Raw genomic sequence first — 27,493 nt, forward strand, 5'->3', positions numbered from 1 at the left:
ACTGTATTGGCAAAAAGAGACCTAGTTAAGATATTACAACAACCTGATAGCTTCAATATCAAGATTACTAATTCAGCTTTTATTTTCACATATTTTAAAAACTGTTTTCAAATTCTCTTATAGCCATGTTGGGATTTGAATGAACTTCACCAGATACTGGAGGAACATGGCATATCAGACAGCATCTGCGTAGGGAAATAGATAACCAACTGTCCCATCTCCCTCCACAGATGCTACCTGGCCTACTGAGTTCCTTTAGCATCTTGTCTATTGGCCCAGTTCCAGCATGGTCCATAATCCAGCATCTGCAGTCTTTTGTGTGTCCATTTAAGCGCACCTTTCCTGAATTCCCAATTCAATAACATAACCATAGTGTTGCCATCCCTCCAACCATCCCCAGTCAGTCAAACAAATTTAGTACTGTGATTAGCTTTGATGAAATGCAGTTACAGTAAACATGTTTCCATTGCTGTTGGATACACTTTTCTGAGAAAATTGTGGAATCAAATATGACATTTTTTTTTTACCTGATTTCACCTTTTATTGATGACAGGGAATTCTTAAAAGCAAATTCTGAAAAGGAGTTTCATTAAAATAGATGACAGACTTGTTGAGGGTTTTTTTTTTGCTTTTTACTAACAAACATGGTGATATCTGCATTTACTAGAAACATTAATTCATTATACAGTGTACACTGTAACATACAACAGTCACTGCATGCTCTGCACAGATAACTGAAAACTGTCATCTCTAGCACACTTATAGCTTTAAACTTACACATGTGCTGTGGCACTTTAACAGTGAAGTAGTCCAATGACTCTGTTTCAGCATTATGGTTTAATTTGCATGTATTAAATGAGAAGATGCTATAGGTCTTACATTACCAGAATGATCAGCTTTTACATATAATAGCAGATGAATATTGACAATAAAATGCAACAAAAATCATGCATATTTCAGCATGTACTGTATGCCTAAGTATAGACTTAATATATTTCTTCATACAAAATTAAAGAGCCAATACCCTTTTTATTCTACCTTGTGGGAAAGATTTCTTTTGTACACTTTGTGTAACGTACCAGACCAACCAATAAGGAACAGGTTTTGGAGTTACACATACCATGCTAAAGAAATCACTCCCTTGTGTGTCAATTAAAACACAGGTCCACAATTACCTTACATTATGCAGGATTATTTCAAATATTTATTTATCTGATGATTTATTCCAATGAAGCTAGCAAACTCATAAAAATAATTAAAAATCATAAGTTTATACTCTGAACAAATTGCACATTATATTTTCATTATTATAGGGGATTTTTTTAAACAAACATTAAAATGCTACTTGTGCTAACCACCAAAGGGCTACTGCCTCTTTAATAGAATAGTAATACTCGTCTCTTTTTGGTTGTTTACTTTGAAGAAACAATTTACATTGATAGAAAAATAATCGAAAGCTTCAACTTAATTATGATAAATCTGCAGACTACTTTTTGATTAATGCTCACATTGTGGTAACACAAATGCATCCTTTTAGCTTTAAGTACAAATACATAATATAATACTGCTCTTATGGTACTTTGTATGTGCTGTACAAATATATATGTATACATAGAAATATGCAAATCCTCACAATGAATCATGTAAACAAACACCTAAGCATTATACAAAACTTATATGTGACATTTTGTTGCTGCAATGATCTGAATTTGTAGTCGTGAGGCTAAAAACTACACAGTAGTTTCATTTTTCCAAGGACCAGTCCTTATGTTTCCTGTAACGTCTGAAGTATAAATCATGGCTTCATGCAGGTTTCCCTTAAGAATTCCATTTTGATTGGTTACACCTAGAGGACACGATTGTCTCCGTGACTGCATCTCAAAAGTGACTCCTTGGTGCAAAGCCTCTGTGCTGACACCACTGTCTACAGCTTTGTTGCACCCGTATAATATTGTGCTGGCCTCGCTGCCTTCAGGCTGGCAGACATTAGGGCACTGATCACTCTTTGCACAAATGACTTGCCTTTGGATGGACTGGCTGTCCTGGATGCTGTGATGACTTTCTGTATGTGAACTGTGTATGCTCCCATCGATGCTGGAAGGGATATGGTAGGCATACTCCCTCTGAGCTGCGGACCTATTGTGCCGAATGAACTGCCGTGGTTTAGTTCGAGTTTTCTGACATCTGTGTATGTGCACTGTCGGCCTGCACGTTCCATCTGCATGCAGGTGAATATGTCCGTCGTCATCAACGATTTGTTCGTTGTGCATTTTGGCGCAACAGGGTGTAACTGGTGAAACACAATTTACATGATTCTGCATGGCATGTAGGTTAGTTAATTTACAGAGTCCAGAGACGGAATGATTGCAACTGGATGGCGACTTACTCGGACAGGGAGAATCCAGGAGGCATGGGACATGAAGCTGGGCATCGCCGTTCATGGTCACTTGGGGTCGAGCACTTGTCTGAACAGCATATGTATTCCTATTTGATTTGCAGCAGGACCACCAACAATGCCAGACGTCATCACGTTTTGCACAGTGGTGAACGAGAATAAAGAGTCCTAAGGTCACTGAGACTGCTCCGTACAGGCAACTAAAGATCATATCTAGGAAGTGTCCTTGTGAGACTGCAAGGGCGCCAAAGGTCCACATGGCGATAAACAGAAAGAGAGTGAACACTGAAGCACGAAGCTGAGCCTTAAATGAATGCTCATTCTCTAGCATTGAGGAAGAAATCACTGAACATGTGTGTGACACAGAGCTGGAGTCCGTTACATGACTGGGGCCTACCTCCGTGCTTGCTAGCCGCTGTTGCTCTTCCGTCATCTCCTTCAGCTCATATTTCTTCCCTGGGTGACGCTTCAGCTGTATTAGCGTACAAAGAAAATAGATGCAGCTAACAAGCACAATGAAAGCAGCCGGACCATAAAACGTCCCAAGACTAGGCTCCCATGCCATCCAGCAACTGTGGAAAAAGGAAACACATAGATAAAGCAACTGAGTGACCCAATGAGTGGTTTCTTGATCCCAAGAAATAATCCCTCAAATAATTGAACTAATAAGTCCATTTCAGAAGAAACATTAGCCAAAAACCAAAAAGAGTACAGATGCTGGAAATTTTTAAAAAACAAGAAAATACTAGAGACGTTGAACACGTCAGGTAGACTCCACTGGAGAGTGAGACTTGAGTTAACATTTTAAACAATGACCTTTCATCAGAATCGGAAAATAAGAAACCAAGCATGTTTTCAAATGCAGACATGGTGGCAACTTGCAGAGAACAGACAGAGTGTCTGTGTCTGTGATAATCCTGGTGACAATTATTGTTTCTGCCATCTAATCTGTGTCACCTGGATTATTATGAACTTCCATGTTCTCTCCCTGGCTTGGAACAAGACGCACCTGCTTTCTCAGTTGTCCCCTTTTGATCAAATGTTATCCATCTGAAACTCTGTCTGTCTCTCTCTCTGTCTCCCTCTTTCTCTCTCCCTCTCTCTCTCTTTCTTCACTGATGCCGCCTGACCTGCTACATATCTCCAGAATTACTTGTTTCTATTTTTAAGAGACATTTTTTTTATGTTAATACTTGAATTGTGGCTATATTTTGATAGAATCTGCCCACTTGAATCACTGGAAGTGAAATTCACCTTGGGAGTTACCAAAGAAGTGATGATGTCAAGTTGTAGCCTGCTTTACACATCAGTCAAAAATCAAATTTACTTGTACCAGTTCACAGTAACTTTGGGTAAGTGAAATCCACTTTACACAGAAATGCTACTTACTACGGTGCATTGTCTTCACTGCCGTAATTGTTGATGTTTGTTGCAGCTGTGATTCCACAAATGATTAATGGAATGCCTCCTCCAATCAGATAAGACCTAGAAAAGATTGGTGGATTAAAATATATAATTGCAATGGGTAGAAAAACTGTATATTAATATACTGTACTGACAAATAGCAAGAAACATAGAGGATCGATTTGTATCAGCTTTAGTAAAGTCCAAGGAAACAATCAAACTGTGAAGACAGCTGGCAGTGTTTAGTAAGTAACAGGATACTGGCCAGCAGGGGATCTTAATGGGTGTACATTGCAAATTGCCTGGATTACCGAAGAAGTTATTTTCCTTCAGTACAGACTGTTGCCCTTGTACGGAATTGATGGGTGATTGCTCATGCCACGTGGACAGTAGCTACCAACCACTGGTGTGGAAATCTATTATCAGGCACATATGTTCCACTCTAAATGGAGCTTTTGGCTTCCAACTGATGCTGGCAGGGGCAAATGTGCCAGATTTGAAATTGGAGAGCACAATTTTTATGGTTTTGTTATGAATATATTCTATTTAAAGATCAATAATAATTTCAAACTGTTTTAAGCATTATTTATCCAAAAGATACAGGAATGTACCTCAGCTTCACTTATAAGCCAACAAAAGAAATTCATTAGAACAATAACAAAAGATTTCTGCAAAGTGCTAGTACTACAAAATATATTATACAACACATTATGGTATTGAAAATCATCCAAGTCAAATTCTTCTAAAATGAGCCTTTGGTTTTCATTTAATACTAAAGCTATAAATCCTTAATTAAAATGGCTGGATATAAATGTATAAGCACGAGAAATCATTGTTAGAATACCACAGCTCTTCATAAAAAAATATGATTATGCACATCTTTCAAAGCACAACCACTAATTTAAGCTCTGGGTCTCTGAAATGGTTTGGCAAGTGTTGATGGAAAGATGTAAAGAGGACACATGCAGACAAACAACTGCGTGTTGGCACAGAAACTTTCCTTCACCTTACATATGTAGGGCAAGACAATAGTAAGTCAACTAGAAGGCAGTGGTCTAGAGACAAGAGCTTGAAGCCGACCATGGAAGCTAGCAACTTAACATAATGCAGTGAAATAAATCTAGAACTTTTTTTTAAAAAAGCCACTCTCAATAATGCTAACCATGAAATTACTTGACTGTTGTAAAATCCACTTCGTTCATTCATGTCCTTCAAAAAATAAAACCTGCCATCCTTATTCGATTTGGTTAATATGTGATTGCAAACCCACCAAGGTTGTTGACTCTTAAAAGACTCCTCAGTTGGAGACAATTGGGAATGGACAGTATATAGGGACTTTGTAAAAGACATCCAAATGAATAAATTAATTTGAAATGGAACAATGTAATTGCTGAAATGAGAGATCTTGATTAAAAAGTAAGTAAGGAGGCTAGCAGATAACTTTGGGTACGCCATTATATCATTTTACAGAACACAAAGGCTTTGTAGTGTCAATAGGTAAATATGAACAGATATTCAAAATACTCGAATTCATTTTAATTCCTCATAATTTTATTGCGATAACACGACAAATCCCTCATTTCAAAATGTGAATTAATTGTGGCTATGAATAAATGGACAAGTGGGTCCCCATGCAATTAAATGCACTTCTTTCACAAGACACGTGATTCAATCAATCTAATGTTATCTGAAATTATATTGCCGCTCAGAACCACGGAATCAAATCTAACTGAATTACCAGGCATCCTAGAGCACCATTTGAAAGTCAATTAACATCAAAATGTCCTTCTTCATTTCAGAAAAAGAGATTTACTATTTATCTGTCACCAGTAATAGAATCATATACGTAACTGTCTTCTGATGAAAATAGAATTTTATATTTTTCAAGCAAAAATGCATTTAAACTGAGCATTTAAAAATGGATATGAAGTTAATTTATCACATTAATCATAGTATCAGACTAATTGTGAATGATTTGTAAAAGAAACATGCTTAAATATCAGAGACATCAGCCATGTATTCCAGATATCAGTTTAGAAGTGTATTCCACAGGGGCATTTCTGTAATACTTTACAAGTACAGTAATGGGATTTTGCAATTGTGAGTAAATAAATTATGCCTTTATTCTGCAAAGCTATTGTCATTTTACATTCTCCTTGTTTTTGTTTGCTTCCTTCAGGGACTGCAGGTTCACAACAGATAACAGGGGATCTTCTTACTAGTGAGATTACATATATATCTGAAAGAATATCAGTTCTTTTGCTCCCCACTTCCACGATGAAACAGCCCAAGGCCATTCAACAGCCTCATCAAAAAAATGTCAGATAGTTAGCAGGTGTCTGGTAAAACTGTATGCAAATCCACTGAGTGGAACAACAAAATACTTCTGAATAAATGGCTGAGGACTCATATAAAAAATATAACCATTTCAATGATGAATTTTTCATTTGATAATGTCTATAATAATCAGTATTCTTTGGGAGTCATAAATTTCTCAGCTGGAAGTCTACCCATGTACGTTGATGCTTATATGATGCACTCGGGCTGATAGATTGAATTGTCGGGGGGGGGGGCAGTGGAGGACAGTGCCAGGACATCTGACACTACCCTCACTATGGAAGGCAAATTCCATCTGCATCTGCTAAGAAAACTGTGCATTTAGAACACCATGCTCTAAAATCTGGAACTAATGATGATGTGAAAAAACTTTGTTTTCTGAATGCCATCAGTTGACTTGCAAAAGTTGAGCAGGCATTAATATATCACTTAAAAATTATGCCCATACTTTTTCCAGGAAAATAGCGTTGCCTGCAGATTACTTATGGTGTAGGTCACAGCATTTAAAAAGGGTCCTGTTAAGAATGCACCTGGAAAATTGTGTTCAGGTCTGGTCTTCCTGTGTTAGAAAGGATGTTTGCAGTAGAGGGAGAGGAACAAGTATTTAGCAGATGGGTGGAATGAGGGGATACAGTATTCGAACAGGGGCTGACCAGCCAGATGCAAGGATGATATTGTCCCCTATTAGAGTGACAAGGACTAAGTATTACTGTCTCAAAGTAAGTGGTTCGCCATTTAGGGCTGAAATGAGAAGAAACATCTCCATTTTGAAGGCAAAGTATCTTTGGAATTGTCTACCAAAGAGGACTGTGGCTAAGTACATACAAGAAGAAGAGAAGATTTTTGCATGTTAAACAAATCAAAGCATAATAACTAAGTGCAGGAACATGGCACTGAATCAAAAGCTCAGCAATATTCATATTGAAGGTCAAAGCAGGTGTAAGGCTTCAAATGGCCAACTCCTGCTTCTATTTTATTGTTCTAATGGGCCAACTTTGAGTGGAGGCTAATAGAAATGAATGAGAGAAATGTCATGGATTCCATGGAGGGTCTGGACATTTTTACAGGTCACAGATCAGGAGGAAATGAGGGCAGATAAAGAATAGGACCTGCAAGAAACATAACTTCATCTGGATCTGGTCCCACAACCTCCTTTCCTGTGAAGAATGCCCACTTAACGAAAATACTGCAAATACTTCAGATTTTACATCAACACTGCAATTTTGAGTTCAGTATTGTGCAACTGACAAATTATTACTTTTTTCTCTAATTTTTTTTGCCAAAGCTAGCTGAGTAAATAAATGAGAAGCCCGTCTAAAACACACACACACACACAAGTAATGCAACACCAGCAGATCTTAGGTCCTAATTTTCTTTCAGTCTGCAACAAAGGAAAAAATCTGGCTGCAGCTACTTTTTAGTCTGCTGCATATGCTACATTATCTGGGTAACCTCATCCCATTTCAAGGTCATTACCTTCTCATCCCATCTGGTTGCCGCTGATATTAACTCTCCTCAATTCTCATCACGTAATGGTGTTGTTTTTTTCTCCCTTTCTAAACTTCAGCCTTCAGAATTTCTTTCTTCTGTATAACAGATTATGACTTTTGTTATTCTGTCCTTCACAGTTGCTTTCTTTTCATTTCTTTTACTGCTTTTCAATTTCCTCTCCCTTCACTTTTATCCACTTCCTCTGTAGCCCGTTCTGTATAGCATCATATTAAATCAGAATGTGATTTCCAGTTATTGTGTGTCTTGCTGTGTGATTTATAGTTATTGCATTCTACTGCATGTGCCTTTTTAACCAAAAGGCACAGCAACAGTGCTAATAGCATTCACTTGTGAAAGGACTAGAAGACACAGACATCAACATTCACTCCACGTCTACTCTAACGAGAGACTGTTTGATCTATCTAAGGAAGACAATGCACAATTCACTCTAAGAATGAAATGCTTCATCTGTTTTGGAGAGTACTTGGTCCACCTGAAGAAGACAGTGATCATAAGGAGCAATTGGCTGGATCCACTCAAAGGAGTCAATGTACAATCAACTCATTGGATCCAGAACTCAGTCCATCATAAGGAAACTGCATCAGAAACAGAATCAGGTTTACTATCACCGACTTACGTAAAACTCGTTGTGTTATGGCTGCAATACAGTGCAAAGACTTTTAAATTACTATAAATTACAAAATAAATAAATAGTTCAAAAGGAATTACAAGGTGGTATTTATAGGTGCATGGATTGTTTAGAACTCTAAATCACTGAGTGTGCATCTCAGACTCCTATACTCCTTTCCCAATATTAGGAACAGGAAGAGGGCATGATGAAGATCATCAGTGATGAATGATGCTTTCTTGAGGTACTGTCTCTTCAAGAAGTTCTCAATGGTGGGGAAGGCTTTGCCATGACGAAATTGGCTCAGATGATGGGGATTGCAATCCTGCGCATTAGAGAAGAATCTCCATCATACCGAGCTATGATGCAACCATTTAGAAGTTTTCTATGGGAATTTGCAAGAATCTTTGGTGCAGTATCAAATCTTCTCAATTTCCTAGAGCTGCTGGCATGCCTTCTTCAAGACTGAATTATTGTGTTTGCCCAGGAGAGATCCACCAGGATGTTGATGCCAGGAACTTGAAGTTGCGCTCCAGGAACAATTACAAAGAACTTGAAATACTCTGTTCACTCTAAGGAAATTGTGGTCTGTGTACTTAAGGGACACCTCATAACCCACTCCAGAAAGGTATTGTTCAGTTGCTCCTGACTTGAACACTACAGTACCTAGCCAACTCTGAGAAGCAATGCTGTGTCTGCTTGTACAGAAGAGCCTACAAAAAGAATGTTTTTCCATACAAGTGGCCCGATTCATCATGGATAAACCCCTCACCATCACTGAGCACATCTACATGGAGTCCTGTTGCAGGAAAGCAGCATTCATCATCACTGACCCCCACCACTCAGGACATGTTCTCTTCACGCTGCTGCCATCTGAAAGAAGGTACAGGAGACTCGGGACTCACACCACCAGGTTCAGGAACAGCTGTCCCTCAACCATCAGGCTCTTGAGCCAAAGGGGATAACTTCACTCAACTTCACTTGCCCTATCACTGAACTGTTCCCACTGAACTGACTTTCAAGGAGTTTTCATCTATTGTTCCTGATATTTGTTGCTTACTTATTTACTATTCTCTGGATTGCTGCCCATGCCACACGCCAGCGAGAATAAGAATAGGATGATTTGGCAGGTGAATGTACGGCTGAGGAACTGGTGCAAGGGGGAGGGGTTCGGATTTATGGATAACTGGGATTTCTTCTGGGGAAGGCACAACCTGTACAAAAGGGACAGGTTACACCTGAACCCAAGGGGACCCATATCATTCTGGGCAGTTTGCTGGAGTTGTTCGGGAAGGCTTACACTTGGCAGGGGGATGGGAACGAGACTGATAGTGTTAGGGATGAGGTAGTTGGTTTATAAACAGAGGCGGTGTGTAATGAGATTCCTAGCAAGGAGAAGCTGATGATAGGGCAAAACTGCAGTCAATAGGATGAGTTGCAATGTAAAAGGTGGACAAAATTGAAAAGAGTGAAGACAGGACTGAAGGTATGATACTTGAATGCACACAGTACACGGAATAAGGTAGATGAACTTGTAGCACAGAAACAGGTTTGCATGTATGATGATGTGGGCTTCATTGAATCATGGCTGAAAGAAGAATATAGCTGGAAGTTTAAAGTCCAAGAGTACACGTTACATTAAACACAGGTAGGCAGAGGGGGAAGTGTGGTCCTGTTGGTAAAAAATGAAATCAAATCATTAGAAAGGGATGACGTAGGATTGGGAAGGTGTTGATTCATTGTGGGTAGAGCTAAGGAACTGAAATGGAAAAAAGACACTGGATGGGAGTTATATACAGACCCCCAAACAGTAGTAAGGATGTGATCTACAAATTACATAGAAACGTAGAAAACATACAGCACAATACAGGCCCTTCAGCCCAGAAAGCTGTGCCGCACATGTCCCTACCTTAGAACTACCCTAGGCTTTACCCATAGCCCTCTATTTTTCTAAGCTCCATGTACCTTTCCAAAAGTCTCTTAAAAGAACCTATCATATCCACCTCCACCGCCACCACCAGCAGCCCAATCCACGCACTCACCACTCTCTGCATAAAAAACTTACCCTTAACACCTCCTTTAAACCTGTGCCCTTTTGTGGCAGCCTTTTCAGCCCTGGGAAAAAGCCTCCAACTATCCACACAATCAATGCCTCTCATCATCTTATACACCTCTTTTACATCTTATACACCTTATTACAATAGGAGATAGAACATGCATGCCAAAAGGGCGATATTACAATCATCATGGGGGATTTCCATACGCAGGCAGATTGGGAAAATCAGGTTGGGGTTGGTTCCTAAGAGGGAGCGTTTCTAGAATGCCTATGAGATGGCTCTTTAGAGCAGCTCGTGGCTGAGCCCATTAGGGAATCAGCTATTCTGGATTGGATGTTGTGCAATGAACCAGAATTGATTAGAGACTTTAAGGTAAAGGAACCCCTCGGGATAAGTGATCATAATATGATCAATTCACCCTGAAATCTGAGAAGGGGAGGCTAAAGTCAGATGTATCAGTATCATAGTAGAGTAAAGGGAATGAGGGAGGAGTTCACCAAAATTGATTGGAAAAGAACACTGCCAGGAGTAACTGCAGAGCAGCAATGGCTGAAACTTTTATAAGCAATTTGAAAGGCACAGGATATATACATCCCAAAGAGGAAGAAGTACTTTAAACACAAGATGACACAACCATGACTAACAAGAGAAATCAAAGCCAACATCAAAAACAAAGAGAAGGCATATGTTAGAGCAAAAATTAGTGGGAAATTAGAGGATTGGGAAGCTTTTAAAAACCAACAGAAGGCAACTAAGATGTCATTAAGAAGGAAAAGATGGAATACGAAAGCAAGCTAGCCAATAATATTAAAGAGGACACAAAAACTTTCTTTGGATACATAAGGTGTAAAAGAGAGCTGAGAGTGGCTATAGGACTGTTGGAAAATGATACTGGAGAGGTAGTAATGAGAGACAAGGAAATGGCAGATGAATTGAATAAGTATTTTGCATCAGTCTTCACTGTAGAAGACACTAGCACTATGCTGGAAGTTTGAGAGTGTCAGTGGACAGAAGTGTGTGAAGTTGCCATTAATAAGGAGAAGGCTCTTTGGAAACTGAAAGATCTGAAGGTAGATAAGTCACCTGGACCAGATAACGTACACCCCAGGGTTCTGAAAGAGGTAGCTGAAGAGATTGTAGAGGCACTAAGTAATGATCTCTCAAGAATCACTAGATTTTGAATGGTTCTGGAAGACTAGAAAATTGCAAACATCTCTCCACTCTTCAAGAAGAGAGAGAGAGGCAGAAGAAAGAAAATTATAGGCCAGTTAGTCTGACCTCTGTGTTGGGAAGATGTTGGAGTTGATTATTAAGGATGCGGTCTCAGGGGGAGGCACGTGATAAAACAGGTCCTAGACAGCATGGTTTCCTCAAGGCAAAATCTTGCCTGACAAATCTGTTGGAATTCTTTGAAGAAGTACAAGCAGTATAGACAAAGGAGAGTCAGTGGAAATTGTGTACCTGGGTTTTCAGAAAGCCTTTGACAAGGTGCCACACATGAAGCTGCGAAACAAGGTAAGAGCCAGGATTATAGTATAGATTCTAGCATGGATAAAGTAGTGGCTGATTGGCAGGAGGCAAAGAGTGGGAATAAAGGGAGCCTTTTCTGGTTCACTGCCAGTGACTAGTGGTGTTCCACACGGGTCTGTGCAGGGTCCGCTTCTTTTTATGTAATAATTCAATGATGGATGACCAAACTGATGGCTTTTTTGCAAAGTTTGTCAAAGATATGAAAATAGATGGAGGGGCAGGTGGTTTTGAGGACGTAGAGAGGTTACAGAAGGACTTAGAGAGATTTGGAGAATGGGCAAATAAGTGGCAGATAGAATACATTGTCATGCACATTGGTAGAAGAAATAAAAGGGTACACTATTTTCTAAATGGTGAGAAAATTCCAAAATCTGAGGTGAAGAAGGGACTTTGGAGTCCTTGTGCAGGATTCCCTAAAGGTTAAATTGCAGGTTGAGTCAGTGATGAGGAAGGAAAACGCGATGTTAGCATTCATTTCAAGACAACTAGAATATAAAAGCAAGGATGTAATGTTGAAGGTTAATAAAATACTGGCAAGGCCTCACTTGGTGTATTGTGAGCAGTTTTGGGCCCTTTATCTTGGAAAGGACGTGCTGACATAGGAGAGGGTTCAAAGGAAATTTATGAAAGTGATTCCAAGATTGAACAGCTTGTCATATGAAGAGCGTTTGATGTATCTGGGCCTGAATTCACTGGACTTCAGAGGAATGAAGGGTGTCCTACTTGAAACCTATCAAATGTCGAAGGACTTGGATAGAGTGGATGAGGAGAGGATGTTTCCTATGGTGGGAGAGTCTAGGAGCAGAGAACACAGCCTCAAAATAGAGGGCTGCCTTTTTTGAATGGAGGTGAGGAGGAATTTCTTTAGCCAGAGAACGATGAATCTGTGGAATTTGTTGCCATAGGTGGCTGTGCAGACCAAGACTTTACGTATATTTAAGGCAGAGGTTAATAGATTCTTTTTTGTATTTGCAAAGATTGTTGGCTTCCCTTTGCACTTTGTTTGTTGTCTGCCCTTTTGGGTATAGTGTTTCATTGATTCCATTGTGTTTCTTGTATTTTTTGTGATTTCTCACAAGAAAGGGAACCCCAAGAGTTGTATGTGGTGACATATATGTACTTCAATAATAAATTTACTTCCAACTCTGACCTCTAAGGAGACAGTGTTTGGATCTTTCTAAGGAGACACCGTTCTGTCTGCTCTGCAGACAGGGTTCACTAAATCTCAAGGAGACAGTGGTGGGTCTTCTCTAAGGAGATACATCTAAAGGAAATGGTGTGCGATCTGCTCTGGAGGAACAGTTCTCTTCCACACCAGAGAGGCAGAGTCCAACCCAAGTCGTCAGTTCTCTGGTCACCCTCAGAAGGCAGCTATTAATACACACTGAGCCAGTGCTCAGTTCAAAGAAGGCTCACTCCATTCTAGGGATGCCATTGTTCAGTCACCCTGGGAGGTTAGAGGATTGTCAGTGGTCTCCAGGACTACTATAGGAAATGTTTAATCAAAGCCAATCAATCCAAACATATAAATTAGTTAAAAACCTTTTTACCTCAGTATGGTTCCTCTCTCTCTAAGCTTGCAGATGTTGAATATCTGTCTAATACAACTTCTGGATTTGCAACAACTTGGTCTGCCGCTGGATTCTGTGAGGAGCCCAACATCAGAGCGTAACCAGCAGGCAGCACACTTGAAACTTCAGCACTCATATGTCTGTGTCAAACCTCCTGGGTATCTCCAATATTGTAGCACAGAACAGATGGCATTTCCTAGCAAGCTCTAGCTCATTTTGACTCAAGAGATATTTTTAAAGAGCTGGATGGGGCATGAGAACTTCTGTGCCTATGTTATATTATTTGGAATGGTTTAATATATTTGAGAATAAATAGGGCTGTTTAAAAGGGCCATAGTATTTTTGTTAGTGCTTCACAGTTTTCTTAGGAATTCACAATATTCTCGTAAGAATCCTGAAACTTTGAAGGGTTTGATAGCACCTCTGAATAGAATGAAGACTGGCAATGTTCACAGTGTCTTTGTGAATTGAAGACGATGTTGCAAGAGGTTAATATCGTGTTAATAGTGTGACCATGAGTATTGTGACTGAAAGAGAGCTGTGAAAGGAGCAAGTGTTGTATTCGATATATTTCAGAAAGCTCGTGGCTTTGGAAGAGTTTATATTGGTGGGATATTGAAAGGGGTAAATATAATGCTCTGAATAAGATAGAATATTAAATTGTGATTATACCACCTCTGTGAAGAGGGTGGTATGTTGGAATGAGTTAACAATATTTCTGTGAATAAGACAGGCCACAGGAAATATGTAAGTTACAGTATCTCTGTGAATAGTGGAGAATCAGAAAGCATTTCCAGTCTCTTTCAGTAAAGGGTTGGATGTTGAAAGGAGTCTCTCATGCCTCTATGAGGATGGCTGGCATTGGTATTGATTTATTGTGTACAGAGGCTCTGTTTTAGGTCAGGGTGTTTGTAAAAAGTTGCAGGGGTTTTGTAATATCTCCGCGGAAAGCTGTTCTGATATTAGCCCTAGAAAACATTCAAACATTCACAACATTGCTGTGACCAACGTGGGATTTTGAAAGAAGCTCACAGCATCTTCCTTAATGAGGTGGAGTGTTGAAATGGGTTCACAGGGAGTCTGTTGTTAGGCTAGAGAATCAGAACGTTTAATGTAAAAAATCAATATTCCATTAACAACAGAACATGTACAAATCTAAAGTGGCTTCCTTTCATGTTTAAGTCTGTTACTTCTTATAGATAATTTTCTTAGGAAAGACAATTGATCTTAGCATAGTAAAATATTACCTTCTGTTGTTTGGGCAATTTTTAATGAAAACTTCCATTCATTTTACACTTACAAACACAAAATAGTTAATGTAAGGCAAATAGCCTATCCTTTTTAGATGAAATTGATTTAATGTTTCTATAGGGTACATGTTCACATGGTGTTTCAAAATTCTTCTTCACCGATGACAGTTACAAAGGCAAAACACGGCAGTCAGCTTATGTTTGACAAGACCTGACATAAATCACATTTTCAGTGTATATATTCTTCAGAATATGTTCTTCAAACCCTGATGCAGGTTTGGACCTGAAACCAACAATTTGTTTCCTCCCAAAGATACTGCCCAAACCATTCAGTTCTTCGAGTGGATTGGTTATTCTTTAGTATTTGGAGTTAAACTGCCTCTTTAGGTGTTTATTTATTATTTTTCTGACTAATAAATGTCAAGAATTATTGGATATATCGGTTGATTAGGTCAGAAGTCTATTTTAAGCTATTAAGTAGAGTTTTTTTCAGATTATTGAGTCAGTTTTCACAAATTTTTCAGCCAGGCATAAATTCCTTTAGTGATTTTACACATATTGCTTAACATCAAAGTTCAAAGTTAATTAATTACCAAAATATGTGTTTGTCACCATATACTACCCTGAGATTCATTTTCTTGTGTATGTTCACAGATACAGAGAAACATAATAGAGTCAATAAAAAAACTACAAAGACGGACAATAAACCAATGTTCAAAAGAAGACAAAACATGCAAATACGCAAATAAACAAATAAATAAATAATAATGATAACGAGAACATGAGTTGTAGAATCCTTGTAAGTTTGTGGAATTAGATCAGTATTGAGGTAAGTGAAGTTAACTTGTACTATTATGGAATATTCTAGAAAAAGACAACTTGTGATCTTCTTTACCAAAGTGAGCAGACAGTTTACACTTCCATCATTTTCATTTCTTTTATTCTATTATTTTATTAAACCTATTCATGTTTTTACTATTTAGTTATGCAGATATGTCATCTTCAATACCTCATAGACTTCAAAGTAGAAATTAACTCCAATTAGTGACCAATCCTTTCCACTTGATTGTTTTTGGTCTAGCATGTTTACTACCAATATCCTTCATTTATCTCCAGAGACAAATCAAAGCAAAGGTAGCCCATGTGGATTCTATTCATTTATAGAGCCTATAAATCTGGCCAGAATTTGTATTCCTTCCAGCTGGTAACAGGAATTAATAATCTCACTGGCTAATAATCTATTCTTTGATTTGCAATTCTATTTATGTACAGTACTGTGCAAAAGTCTTAGGCACATATATATAAATAGAGCTAGGGTGCCTAAGACTTTTGTACAGTACCGTAGCAATTATATGTATTGCAATGTACTACAGCCACAAAAAAAAACAAATAACATGACATATGTGAGTGATGATAAACCTGGTTCTGATATGGACTGAAAGTGGGAAGGGGGCAGGAAGAGGGGAATCATGTTTGGGGAAAGGGGGAGAGGGGAAGGAGCAGGAAGCACCAGAAGGACATTCTGTAATGATCAACAAATGAATTGTTCAGAACCAAATGACCTTGCTTGGAGTCTCAGGGCTTCATCAGTCACAGCTTTATGGGAGAGTGGCAAAGAGAAAGCTGCTGTTGAAAAAAAAACTCACATGAAATTTCAGCTAGAGTTAACCAGAAGGCATGTGGGAGACACTGAAGTCATCTGGAAGAAGGTTCCATGGTCTGATGAAACCAAAATTGAGCTTTTTGGCCATCTGACTTAATGCTATGTTTGGTGTAAGCCAACACAGCACATCATCAAAAACACACCAACCCTACCATGAAGCATAGTGTTGGCTGCACTATGCTATGGGGATGCTTCACTGCAGCAGACACTGGAAGTCTTGTGAAGGTCGAGGATAAAACGAATGCAGCCAAACAAGGAAATTCTGGAGGGAACCCTGATGCAATCTGCAAAGAGAACTTCAACTTGTGAGAAGATTCGTTTTCCAGCAAGACAATAACCCCAACCATAAAGCCAAAGCTACACAGGAATAGCTTAAAAACAACAAAGTTAATGTCCTGATTTGGCCAAGTCAGAGTCCAGACCTCAATCCAATTGAGAATTTGTGGCTGGGCTTGGAAAGTGTTGCTCACTCACAGATCCCATGCAATCTGAAAGGACTTGAGCAGTTTTGTAAAGAAGGATGGGGAAAAATTGCAGTGTCTAGATTGGCAAAGTTGATAGAGACCCATCCACACAGAACAAAGGCTGCAATTGCTGCCAAAGTTGCACCTACTAAATACTGACTTGAAGGGGTTGAATACTTATGCATTCAATTATGTTGTGTTTTGTATTTGTAATTAACTTAGATCACTTTGTAAAGATCTGTTTTCACTTTGACACGAGAGTCTTTTTATAGGCACTGAATATTGATAGTATCTTTATATTTGAAATAGCATATTCTGACCTTACCTAAAAACATTAATATTTTAAATTCTAGCTTATTATTTTTTCACCTTAGACTACTTGCCAGACACAATGGCCTAGATTTTCTGACCATAATGCTGACCATGACCCATTTAAATAATTCCTCACATTCAGTTTTTCACTCAGCATAAATGGGTCAATGTCTGCAATCTCTGAGCAATACATAAAAGCAAGGTGTAAGTGAACCTGATAACTGCAGAAATGATCATATCAGAAAGGTATTGTCAAGACCCTTGTATAGACTTTATTTCGTCTTTTTTGCAAACAGGAATGTTTAGAATTTGTGAATATGTGTTATAGGAAGAGATTAATTATAATAAATGCCTAAAATTTAATTTGATTATTTTCTTGTCAGGAAGTCAAAACAATAGAAATGCAAAAGCTCAAAATTCCAATTTAGGTTTAGCACTATTTAGAAAGAAAAAAATATTTTGTACTCATCATTATAAATAGGCTTTTGCATTCAGCAACAGATTCCTGAGGTTTACTGTATACCCATAGTTCCCAGAAGTTTCAATCACCACGGAGACACACTTCATTAATCAGAGATGGAAAATAATGGAAATTTTTTTAAAAATTTGAAATAATACAAAATAAAAAATAATATTTTAAATGAAATATTAAAAATAAAAGAAAACCAAAAACTAATAGGAATGTTATAACCTTTATCTAAAACACCAATCAAGTTTCCATGGTATTCATTTCAGAAATGGTGTCTAGAAGATGGAAAAGATGAGAATCTCTAAATCAGTGAAATAAACGAAAAATTCTGGAAATATTTAATTGGTCTAATAGCTTATATATATAGAGGATTGACATCAGTTTTTCAGTCTTTCAGCCTTTTATCAGAACAGTTCTGACAGAAGTTTATCGAGCTGAAAAGTTAACTTTTTTTGCTGCTTGGCATGCTGAATGCTCCTTTCATTTTCTATATTTATTTCAGCATCCTCATTATTTGGATTTGGAAGTCACTCGTGACTTTGTTATGCAACTCAGTGACTTTATTATGCTGGTGACGTATTATGTAACTCAGAATCATACCCATCTTGATAGGGCTTTTGCCCAAAAGCCTTATCAAGATGGGCATGATTCTGAGACACAATGATCTGTATAGAGACTATTGCAAGGAATAAAAAGGTACTGGGGATTGGATGATAGCTACAGAGTACAGGAGAATGGAGGGTGGTTTTCTAAGGGAAGGAAGTCTTCTAGGAAGGAGAGCAGGTTCCAAAGATGGTTGAGGGATGCAGCATGGAAATTCATTTGCAAAATTAGCTCAAGTGATGGCTGGAGGGAGAGTCATTAGATCATTTAGTTTATATAGGGTAAAAAAGTTTGTAAAGTCACAGGAGGGAGAAGGGGAGTGCTAAGAATCAATCAATGTCCATGGGGATTAAAGTTTCGCATTTTAGGAAAGGGAAGAATGAGAAAACACAAGTGATAACTAAAAAAGCAGCATCAGCAGTAGCTCATTGGTCAGGGAGTAGGAAATGATAGGGGTTGCAGTAGGTCCATGGAATCTTTTGTTTTCCTTCCAAACTGATCTTAAAGCAGTGCGCAGTTTATTAGGAGAGGTGAATATTAATTGTTTGTAATTCTCTTCTCCCAGAAATGATCCTGGTAAGATCAAGATGCAGAATCTCTGCATGGCAGTGTTGGAGTTTTTTTTTTCTGTTCTCTTTTCTTCCTCCTACAATGGTATAATTTCACAGCATTTGTGAACATCAGTTCTTTAGACCGTGAAAGAAATATGCGGGTGCCATGAGATAGTCACAGCAGTGGCATCAATCTCCTCCATAGGAGGGATTGGAGTTGATTATGAATGGATCAAGCACCCCCAATCTTTTTACATTTTTGCTTGCCCTGTCTAATCAAAATTTCCAATATTACTTTGAGAAGTTTTCTTTGTGAGTGACAGCAAGAAGAACAGTTGAGAAAGAATGATGTCTCTGAGCGCTTCATGAATTCAGGGATTTGAAGGGATGGCGTTCGCGATCATTCATATTTTGATTGGACCTATTCATTTTTGTCTGCTTGACAGTGAGAGTAGCTAAAAATTTTCAATTTTCAGAATTGTGGTGCATGAAAAGTAAGCAGAAGCATAAGCCATGAATATTAATGGTTGGAAGTCACTTCCTGAACACAGATTAATATAGTATAGAACATTACAGCACAGTACAGGCCCTTTGGCCCATAATGTTATGCTGACCTTTTAACCTACTCTAAGATCAATGTAACCATGCTTTTCCACATAGTCCTCCATTAAAAATTGATTAAACGGAACTAAAATGCGAGCATTTTACAGATGCAGCAGCTTTCCTTTCTCACGTGACAGCAAGTAAGAGATTACAATCTATGCCATAGGTAAAAAACAAAGAAATGAGGAAGAATGATATGTGATGAAAGAGGAGCTTTCACAACTGGACAAATGCTATACGCTTTGCTGATGGTGTACGCAAGAGAGTACTGTCAAAATGGTTGATGTGATAGTTCTACTGTGATAGTGTAGTGGGTAGTGCTTGTTTGTCTCTCTTATAGCTTCTACCACTGGCTAGCTGTCTTGTGAAGAGGAGGGCTGAACGTGTAAGTCTCTCCCTGCCAGTTGACAGCCTCTCTGACAGTAAACCTCATGTAGTGCCTCCTTGCTGGCGTCACACAGAAACCAAGCTCCTTTCGGCCTACAGAGGACGGGGAGGAGGTCTGGCCTCTGCACCGGTGTGTGGACATGGGCTGGGGCTTCTGAATCAGATCCCCAGCTATGGGTAAACAGCCCGACAGCCTCGTGGGCAGCCTCGGGAGAGGCGAAGGCTATGGGAGTAAACCCAGACAGCAAATCTGGAGTGTAGCCCCTAAGGAGGCTGGACGCCATTGAACATCCTTCCGTCAGCTCCTGCAGCCAAGCTGCTGCCAAACATATTGCTTAATAAGTTTTGCTTTGGACTACACTAGTGAGGCCGAGAGGGGGATCTTGATGACTGGGCATCTGAGGATCTCCATACCTTCGGCCCAGGCTTGTGTCATCACCCATTGCCCTTCGAGACAGACGGATGCCAACCAACCAACACAAGAGAGTGAACAAAGAATGTAAATGAGGGTCAAACTTCCAATACTAAGATTCTTGACAAAATGCCTAATGCTCATACGTTACCAGTAGCGAATATAATTACGCAAAATTAGATAACATCTATATTGCTTATGTTTTAAGCTTGCTATTTTGTACAAATATTAGTCATGATTTAGCAAAATTTTTTTGACTAACTTATGAAAGATTTTAATTGTTCTTTAGTGGACCCATCAATGGAGGCAAGGTAAAATAAATACTTTGATAACAGTAACTACTCAAGTATGGTATTTAAATAGTTTTGATTGGTTAATCTAATATCCCCAGAGCTTCTCCACTGTGATTTTATTTTTTAGCTGTCTGGCAAGAATAAAAGATAAAAACTTTCTATAACTCACAAAATGAGAAAATTATAAAGTACAATGGAATAGAATTGATCTCAAATTATTTAATATGTGGAATGACTACCAATGATTTAAAATAGAAATGTAGAAATGTTGTTAAAATTATAACAGCTTCATTTTTCTTTCAAGAATGTAGAAAGAACATATTCCGCTATCGAAATAAACACAGATGTCTAACATTTGCAAATGCATATTACAGGTATTAATTGAAAAATAAAACCCTGAAAATATCCAACTCAAGGTCCATAACCTACATAATGATGCAACTGGAACGACAGACTGTATTTGATTTCAGAATTTCAAAGCAGCTACCGCAATGGTGATACTCTCAATACACAATTGCTCAATAAAATGAATAATAGTGAGCTTGTAGCGAATATTAGATGACAGTAGAGCTGAAGACTGGAACAAATCTGAATGTGCATTCCTCAAATAAGAATACATTGGCTACAGCAGAGAAAATGTCACAGAGTCTGGTACGGCAATTGTCATTAGTTTACTAGAGTGTTCTAAATTTTTAAAAAATCAGTGAGTATATGCCAGTGAAATCTATTGGAATCCAGAGAAAAATGTAAGTAGTAAGGAACATTAGTGTAAATAAAATTGTATTAAAAATCTCAGTACATGAAAATAAAAAGTACTGAACATTCAAAAGCCAAAGTGAGAATGACGAGGTGTACTAAAGAGCTGAACCTATCTGAAATGAAGAATCTTTATTCTTGATGAACCGAAATCACCACCATATTACAAACAATAAGCTGCCATAACAGCTTGAAGGTATTTACACTGCAGCATGATAAGCTGAGGAATGCATTGATGGATATAAATTGTTAAATTAAAAGGAGCAAAATGCACAGAAGCAAATAAAGCAACATCTTCATCGGAAATGTCATTCAAACCTTACGTTCTCTAGTAACTACATTTATATTCTGGAATCATTGTGCCGTGCATCACCAATACAAATACCTCTAGCTTCTCAGAGGAATATGATACGCTTATTCCTTACCGCAGCATTGGTTGCTGAGAGTGTGATGGTTGTTCAGCATCCTGGTACTGAGGCAACTTTTTGGTCACTTGCTTGTAAATATTTCTGGCAGTGACACAAATCCAGAATATTGTAGAGAGAGTGGAGTAGTGTAAAACAATCCCAACCTAAAATATAAAAATATCTACATTATTCAGTGAGAAGAGAAAATCGGCAGAGATATCTAAGGTTAAGGTACAACAAATTTGAAGGAGCCTGTTATACAAAATGTACTCTCTGCAAGGTTTTCTAGTAAAATTCTTGTTCATTATGTAATCAGAGGGCATCGATATGTGTAGCGACATCTCCTCTCTTCTATTCTCATGAGAGGAGATGAATAGCTGAATAACTGAATCAACATGTAGAATTTAAATTAGAAAATAATGAAACCTGTTTTTAGACTTATAATTCATTCTGAATATATCAGATTTTGACCAGTTCTACCGTAGATAATGTTGTTACTACATGAATGAAAAGAAATGTATGGTTTGTAGCATAATCATTAAAATGCACAGTAGATCTTCAGCATAATAGTACTCAGATTTTTGTTAAAGGTTTAAATTTCATTTTCAGCAGTCAGATTATATGACTGTTCATCCATAAACCTAAGCTATCTTTCTAATGGAATAACCCACAGAGGTATTCATATACACTGCGACCATCATTTTGAATCAAATGGGGATAACTTCACTTGCCCCATCGTTGAGGTGTTCCCACAACCAATGGACTTACTTTCAAGGACTATTTCAATACAGGCAGTTTATCATTTTCAGTTAAATTACTTTGATATTAATGACTTTGAAAGTTGTGCACGCATTCCTCCAGGCTACCCCCAATTAGTAACCAGATAAAACAGATTTGTTCTTTTTAAAAGCTCTTGTACACCTGTCAGCTTTATTGTGAAAAATGCATGGTTAACTTCGCCTGTAAGAGACATCCAGACAATGAATATGATAATAGACTCAAGAGTTGCGGTTCAGTTTTTCGAAGACCCTTATGTACTCATTACATAAAATATCTCCTTTAGCATTGCTCAGAAACAAATATAGAGTAGATCTTGCTATCTGTGAGTCAGAATCTCTGGATTCCTTTCTCTAATTCTGAAGATTCTACCTGCTTTGTTCATAAGAGGTCAGCTAGGTTGAGGAAGAGTTCCATGAGGAGGAGAATGTCAGTAAATGGGATTTGTGGGTGAGTGTGCCTTCCCACAGCATTACCTAATACTGTCTCCACAACATCCTCCAACTTCACACACAAATATAGGTGAACCAACACAAGCATCCTCTGCCACGCTGACAGCCCAAGCATTGAGGCCTAGTTAGGGTATGGTAGTGTAGCAGTATGCTTTACTACTGTACCAGCAGCCTGGGTTCATTTCCCACCACCGTCTAAGGAGATTGTAAGTTCTCCCCATGTCCAAGTGGGTTTCCTCTGGGTGCTCCGCTTTCCTCTCACAGTCCAAAGATATACCGGTTGGTAGGTTAATTGGTCATTTTAAATTGTCCCACGATTAGGCTAGGGTTAAATCGGGGGGTGGGGGGAGGTGGTTGCTGTGTGGTGTGGCTCGAAGGGCCGGAAAGGCCTATTCTGCGCTGCATCTCAGTAAAATAACAAAATAAAATAAATATGTTACACTGAATTGGACGTGTGGGGCTGGCTGCATTGTTAGTACACCTGACAGCAGGCTCCCAAAGCAAAGACTCTGCTGCCAGTTCTGCAAAGTGGACAGTTGACAAGAAATACAACATATCTTCCTACTTCTGGGAACCTCTGGCCCGTGACCCTTCGGAGTGGAGAATGAGCGTTCGGGATGGTACGAACTACATTCAGGACATGCTTTGGGAGCAAATAAAAAATCATACACATGCAGTAGAAGGGGTGCAGCACCTCAAACAACTTCCCACCTGTTCCCCACCCCACCCCCCGACCATCAGCCACCTCTAGCCCCATTTGTGGAAGGTTCTTCAGGTCCCACAGTGATACAATTTTCCACCTCAAAACCTACAAACCTGGACTGAACATTAGACATCCCCAATCCCAAGTGACTGCCTAATAAGAAGACTGAACAGAGAAGGAATCAGAAGCAGAATGTGAGCACGATCAGAGGGCATGAAAAGCATGGAACAGGGGAACAGAGCTGAAGAGTTAATGGAGAGCTTGCTGAAGAATGGAGCTGAGTAAGGTGTTACCCAGAGAGCAGAAGATCAATGGTGTGGCAAGTGGGCCATTGCAGTATGTGATTACTCTATTCATTAATAATGGAATATAATTTCCAGAATGTCAGAAGATTGGCTTGGAGTACAGCCCTTGACAATGTGAGTTTCATGACCATTGTACAGACATTTAAATAGACAGACAAATAAGAATGGGAAATTCAAATAAAAGAATAGAGGATGATAAGAATGTGAAACATATTATCATAAGGAGCTCAAAAATAGCTCTGAATAGTTTCTGCCAGCAGACAGGATTCATTGATATTAGGTCTACCAATAAAACATCTCAGAAATCTGGTGGCAATTGAATAGTTCAACTAAATGGCCTTCCAGAGCCTGAGAATTATGTTATATTACTATCACGTACAGGTAATAATGATATTTATCCAAAGACATTTGGCAAAGGAATGTCAATCAGCACCATTCCTGCCAATTCTTTCTTCATTATCTCCTGACAGTTAACTAAAATTTATCAGAAAGTAAAGGTATTGCCTTAGGCAACCACTGGTTCTTAATTGAGATCATAGGTAGATCAGAAAATAGTTTTGTTCTTAGTATGAAGAATGTAAATACTGAATGACAATATGCAGTTATCTGCTATAATTTAGATTAATCTTTGTCTTTTGTATAATATAAATTTTGGCTTCCCTTAAAGAAGCATTATTACAAATCCTACATTATATGAACATAAAAGTACATATATTAGGCAGTACTAGTCAACTCTCTCAAAGGGTATAAAACTGCCTGGTTGTGAATGAGAACAATGACTCTAAAGGTCAGAAACCTTATTTATTTATTTTAAACTGATGAATAAATCTTTAACCAAATTATAAAAATTGATTTTGAAAAACACATTCCTTGAGAAATGTATCTAGCTTGCACAAAAGGGTAAACTGCAGCCATTGACCCTCCATGTGCAATAATTTTAAAGTCCTCCTCTAAGATGTCCTTTTTTCCGGTGCAGATATCAAAAAGATTGATTTGGAATTTGTGCAAATTAAAAAGATTCCCAAGTGAGAGAGCAGGTATGCTTTTTTATACAACGTTACTTCAATCATATAAAGCTCACATCATCTCAACTGGCTAGACCAAAATTGAAACTTATAATATGGTATTTAGGTATTTTTATTGGTGCTTTTGAGATTGCATTCCAAGACTTTGTCCACTAGTTGGTGCAATGTGTAAATAATTAGCTATTATTGTGTGAAAGGGCAAAGCACACCCATTGACAGGAGCCTGAAGGGAACCAGTTGATGGATCTGAGCAAAATATTGCAGGTGCCCTAAAGGAAAATGATGATCCAAATCCTGAAGGAATTTGCAATTTGTGACTGAAGTTTGGTGAACTTATTTGAATTCTACATCCCAGGGAATCATAGAAGTTCAGTCATGAATTGCTCGCAATAAAGGTAGGGTAATTTTCTTGGGGGGGGGGGCACAAAGAAATCACAGGATAAGTAAGTAAGGCAGAATGCAGAATTGACACAAAACTACAGCCATGACTTTCCAAAATGGCTGTTACCTTAAGGGAAATCACATATAATATTCCTGCTCCTAATTCTTGTGCACTTACATGTCAAGATTACATCTTGTTTCTGATGGAAATTGAATTAACTTACCTTCTTTTTGTGTCAGTGCCAGCTTTAGATCATACTTCTCAATGGTTTCGAATTTCCCTGGCCTTCTCTATGGATTTACACAAGTATTTTGTTTTTGTTGCCTATGCTGCAGCTAAATAATGAATTTTGCTTTAAACGACCAAAAGGTTTGCTCATTATTTTAAGTATTTGACTGACAAACGAAATAGTTTCCTTTATTGCACTAGTACAGATAGCTAGTTCATTTGGGGCTGAGCCTTCTTCACTGGTCACTTATATTTACCTATGTTTGATCTTTTTGAAATTAATGAAGAGAGGAAAATTACTTCCAAAATTATTTATTTTGCTATTGTAAAATCAATAGTTTAATAAATGCCTGTACACATTGGGGTATAGAAGTAGAATATATTTCATATTTTAATGTAAAGGTGCCAAAACTTTTTGGTTATCATTTATGGGGACAATATTGTTTTCATTTCCTTTTGACACTTGCTTAAAATAGCTCAAATCTATTTAGTGTTCAGAGAACTTATAAATATTTTACTTGTGAGAGGATGCAGGAGCTATTAAGGTTAAGGTAGTCCCAGTACAAATGTAGAGACTTAAGTAATTTGTTAATAGTTCTAATTATCTAATAATTATCTAATATCTAATAACTATAATTTGGAGTTTTACATCATTTTTAAATTAAGGCATGCTTTAAAAGTGCTGAACATAGGGAAAGATATAAAGTGATGATTCCAGACACAAGGATGAAGGAAGGTACATGTTCTTCCACCATCCAGGCTGCAAATATTGTAAAGTAAAAATTCATGGGGACTAGGAAGTGAATATTGAGGTAACGAAATAGAAAAGTCTGGAAATAACAAAGGTCACATGATCTATGGCGATAGGGGATTGAACTAAGAGCTGAGATGGCCAATGCTTTATAGGTGGCAGGCAACTATTCTAGCATTAGGAGTCTGCACTTGATTTCAGTGCATAGTTTTAGCTATCCTGTTATAAGAAAGACATGGTTAAACTGGAAAAATTAGAGAAAAGATTTACAAGGATGTTGTCAGGACTTAAAGGCTGAGCTTAGCTAGGCTAGGACTTTATTCCTTGGAACTTGGGGTACTGAGGGGTGACACTTTAGAAATGTCTAAAACTACGAGAGGCATATATAATTTTCTTTTGGGTGCTGCTGTCCAGAAAGAATGACAATCAGTGAACAGGAATGGATGTGGCATTATGCAAAGTGACAGGCCTGCAGGAGGAGCAATCTGTAATTTCGTTAAGGTCATTGTCTGTGTCACCTGGTTTGAACCAGTCAGAGTTGAAAAGAACAAAGACATGAGACTGAGTGAAGAGGTCACAGAACAATACTGGTTGTAGTCCTGGATAAGAAGGAGACTGAGGACAGCCAGGTGACCTTGAACCAATGATATTGAAATAGACCATAATGAGACCATAAGACAAAGGAGCAGAATTAGGACATCTGGCCCATGGAGTCTGCTCCGCCATTCAATCATGGCTGATCCTTTTTTTCTATCTCCTCCTCCACCCCAGTTCCCAGCCTTCTACCCGTAATCTTTGATGCCATGTCCAATCAAGAACCTATCAATCTCTGCCTTAAATACACACAACGACCTGGCCTCCACAGCTGCACGTGGCAACAAGTTCACCACCCTTTGGCTAAAGAAATTTCTCCGCATTTCTGTTTTGAAAGGGTGCCCCTCTATCCTGAGGCTGTGTCCTCCTGTCCTAGACCCTCCCACCATGGGAAACATCCTTTCTACATCTACTCTGTCTAGGCCTTTCAACATTCGAAAGGTTTCAATGAGATCCCCGCCCCCATCTCTCTGAATTCCAGCGAAATTCAGAACCATCAAACGTTTCTCGCTTGATAATCCTTTTATTCCTGGAATCATCCTTGTGAACCTCCTCTGGACCCTCTCCAATGTCAGCACATCTTTTCGAAGATGAGGGGCCCAAGACTGTTCACAATACTCAATGTGAGGCCTCACCAGTGCCTTATAAAGCCTCAGCGTTACATCAATTGTAGCATTTGAACCGATAAGAAGT

The 27,493-nt window shown here is 38.5% G+C and overlaps 1 protein-coding gene across 4 annotated transcripts in view; it reads right to left on the bottom strand.

The window, feature by feature from the left end:
- Nucleotides 1-532: 532 nt before the first annotated feature.
- Nucleotides 533-27,493, bottom strand: part of LOC134358990 (adhesion G protein-coupled receptor A1) — a 608,347-nt gene continuing 581,386 nt past the window's right edge. For all 4 annotated transcript variants that reach the window (XM_063071754.1, XM_063071753.1, XM_063071755.1 and 1 more), the window contains 3 exons: nt 21,602-21,747; nt 3,785-3,880; nt 533-2,967 (listed from right to left, as the gene is read on the bottom strand). In XM_063071754.1, the coding sequence (XP_062927824.1) occupies nt 1,731-2,967; nt 3,785-3,880; nt 21,602-21,747 (1,479 nt within the window). In that variant the 3' untranslated portion in view covers nt 533-1,730. The remainder of the gene's footprint in view (nt 2,968-3,784; nt 3,881-21,601; nt 21,748-27,493) is intronic.

Source organism: Mobula hypostoma, chromosome 19, assembly GCF_963921235.1.
Source record: "Mobula hypostoma chromosome 19, sMobHyp1.1, whole genome shotgun sequence".
Taxonomy (NCBI): domain Eukaryota; kingdom Metazoa; phylum Chordata; class Chondrichthyes; order Myliobatiformes; family Myliobatidae; genus Mobula; species Mobula hypostoma.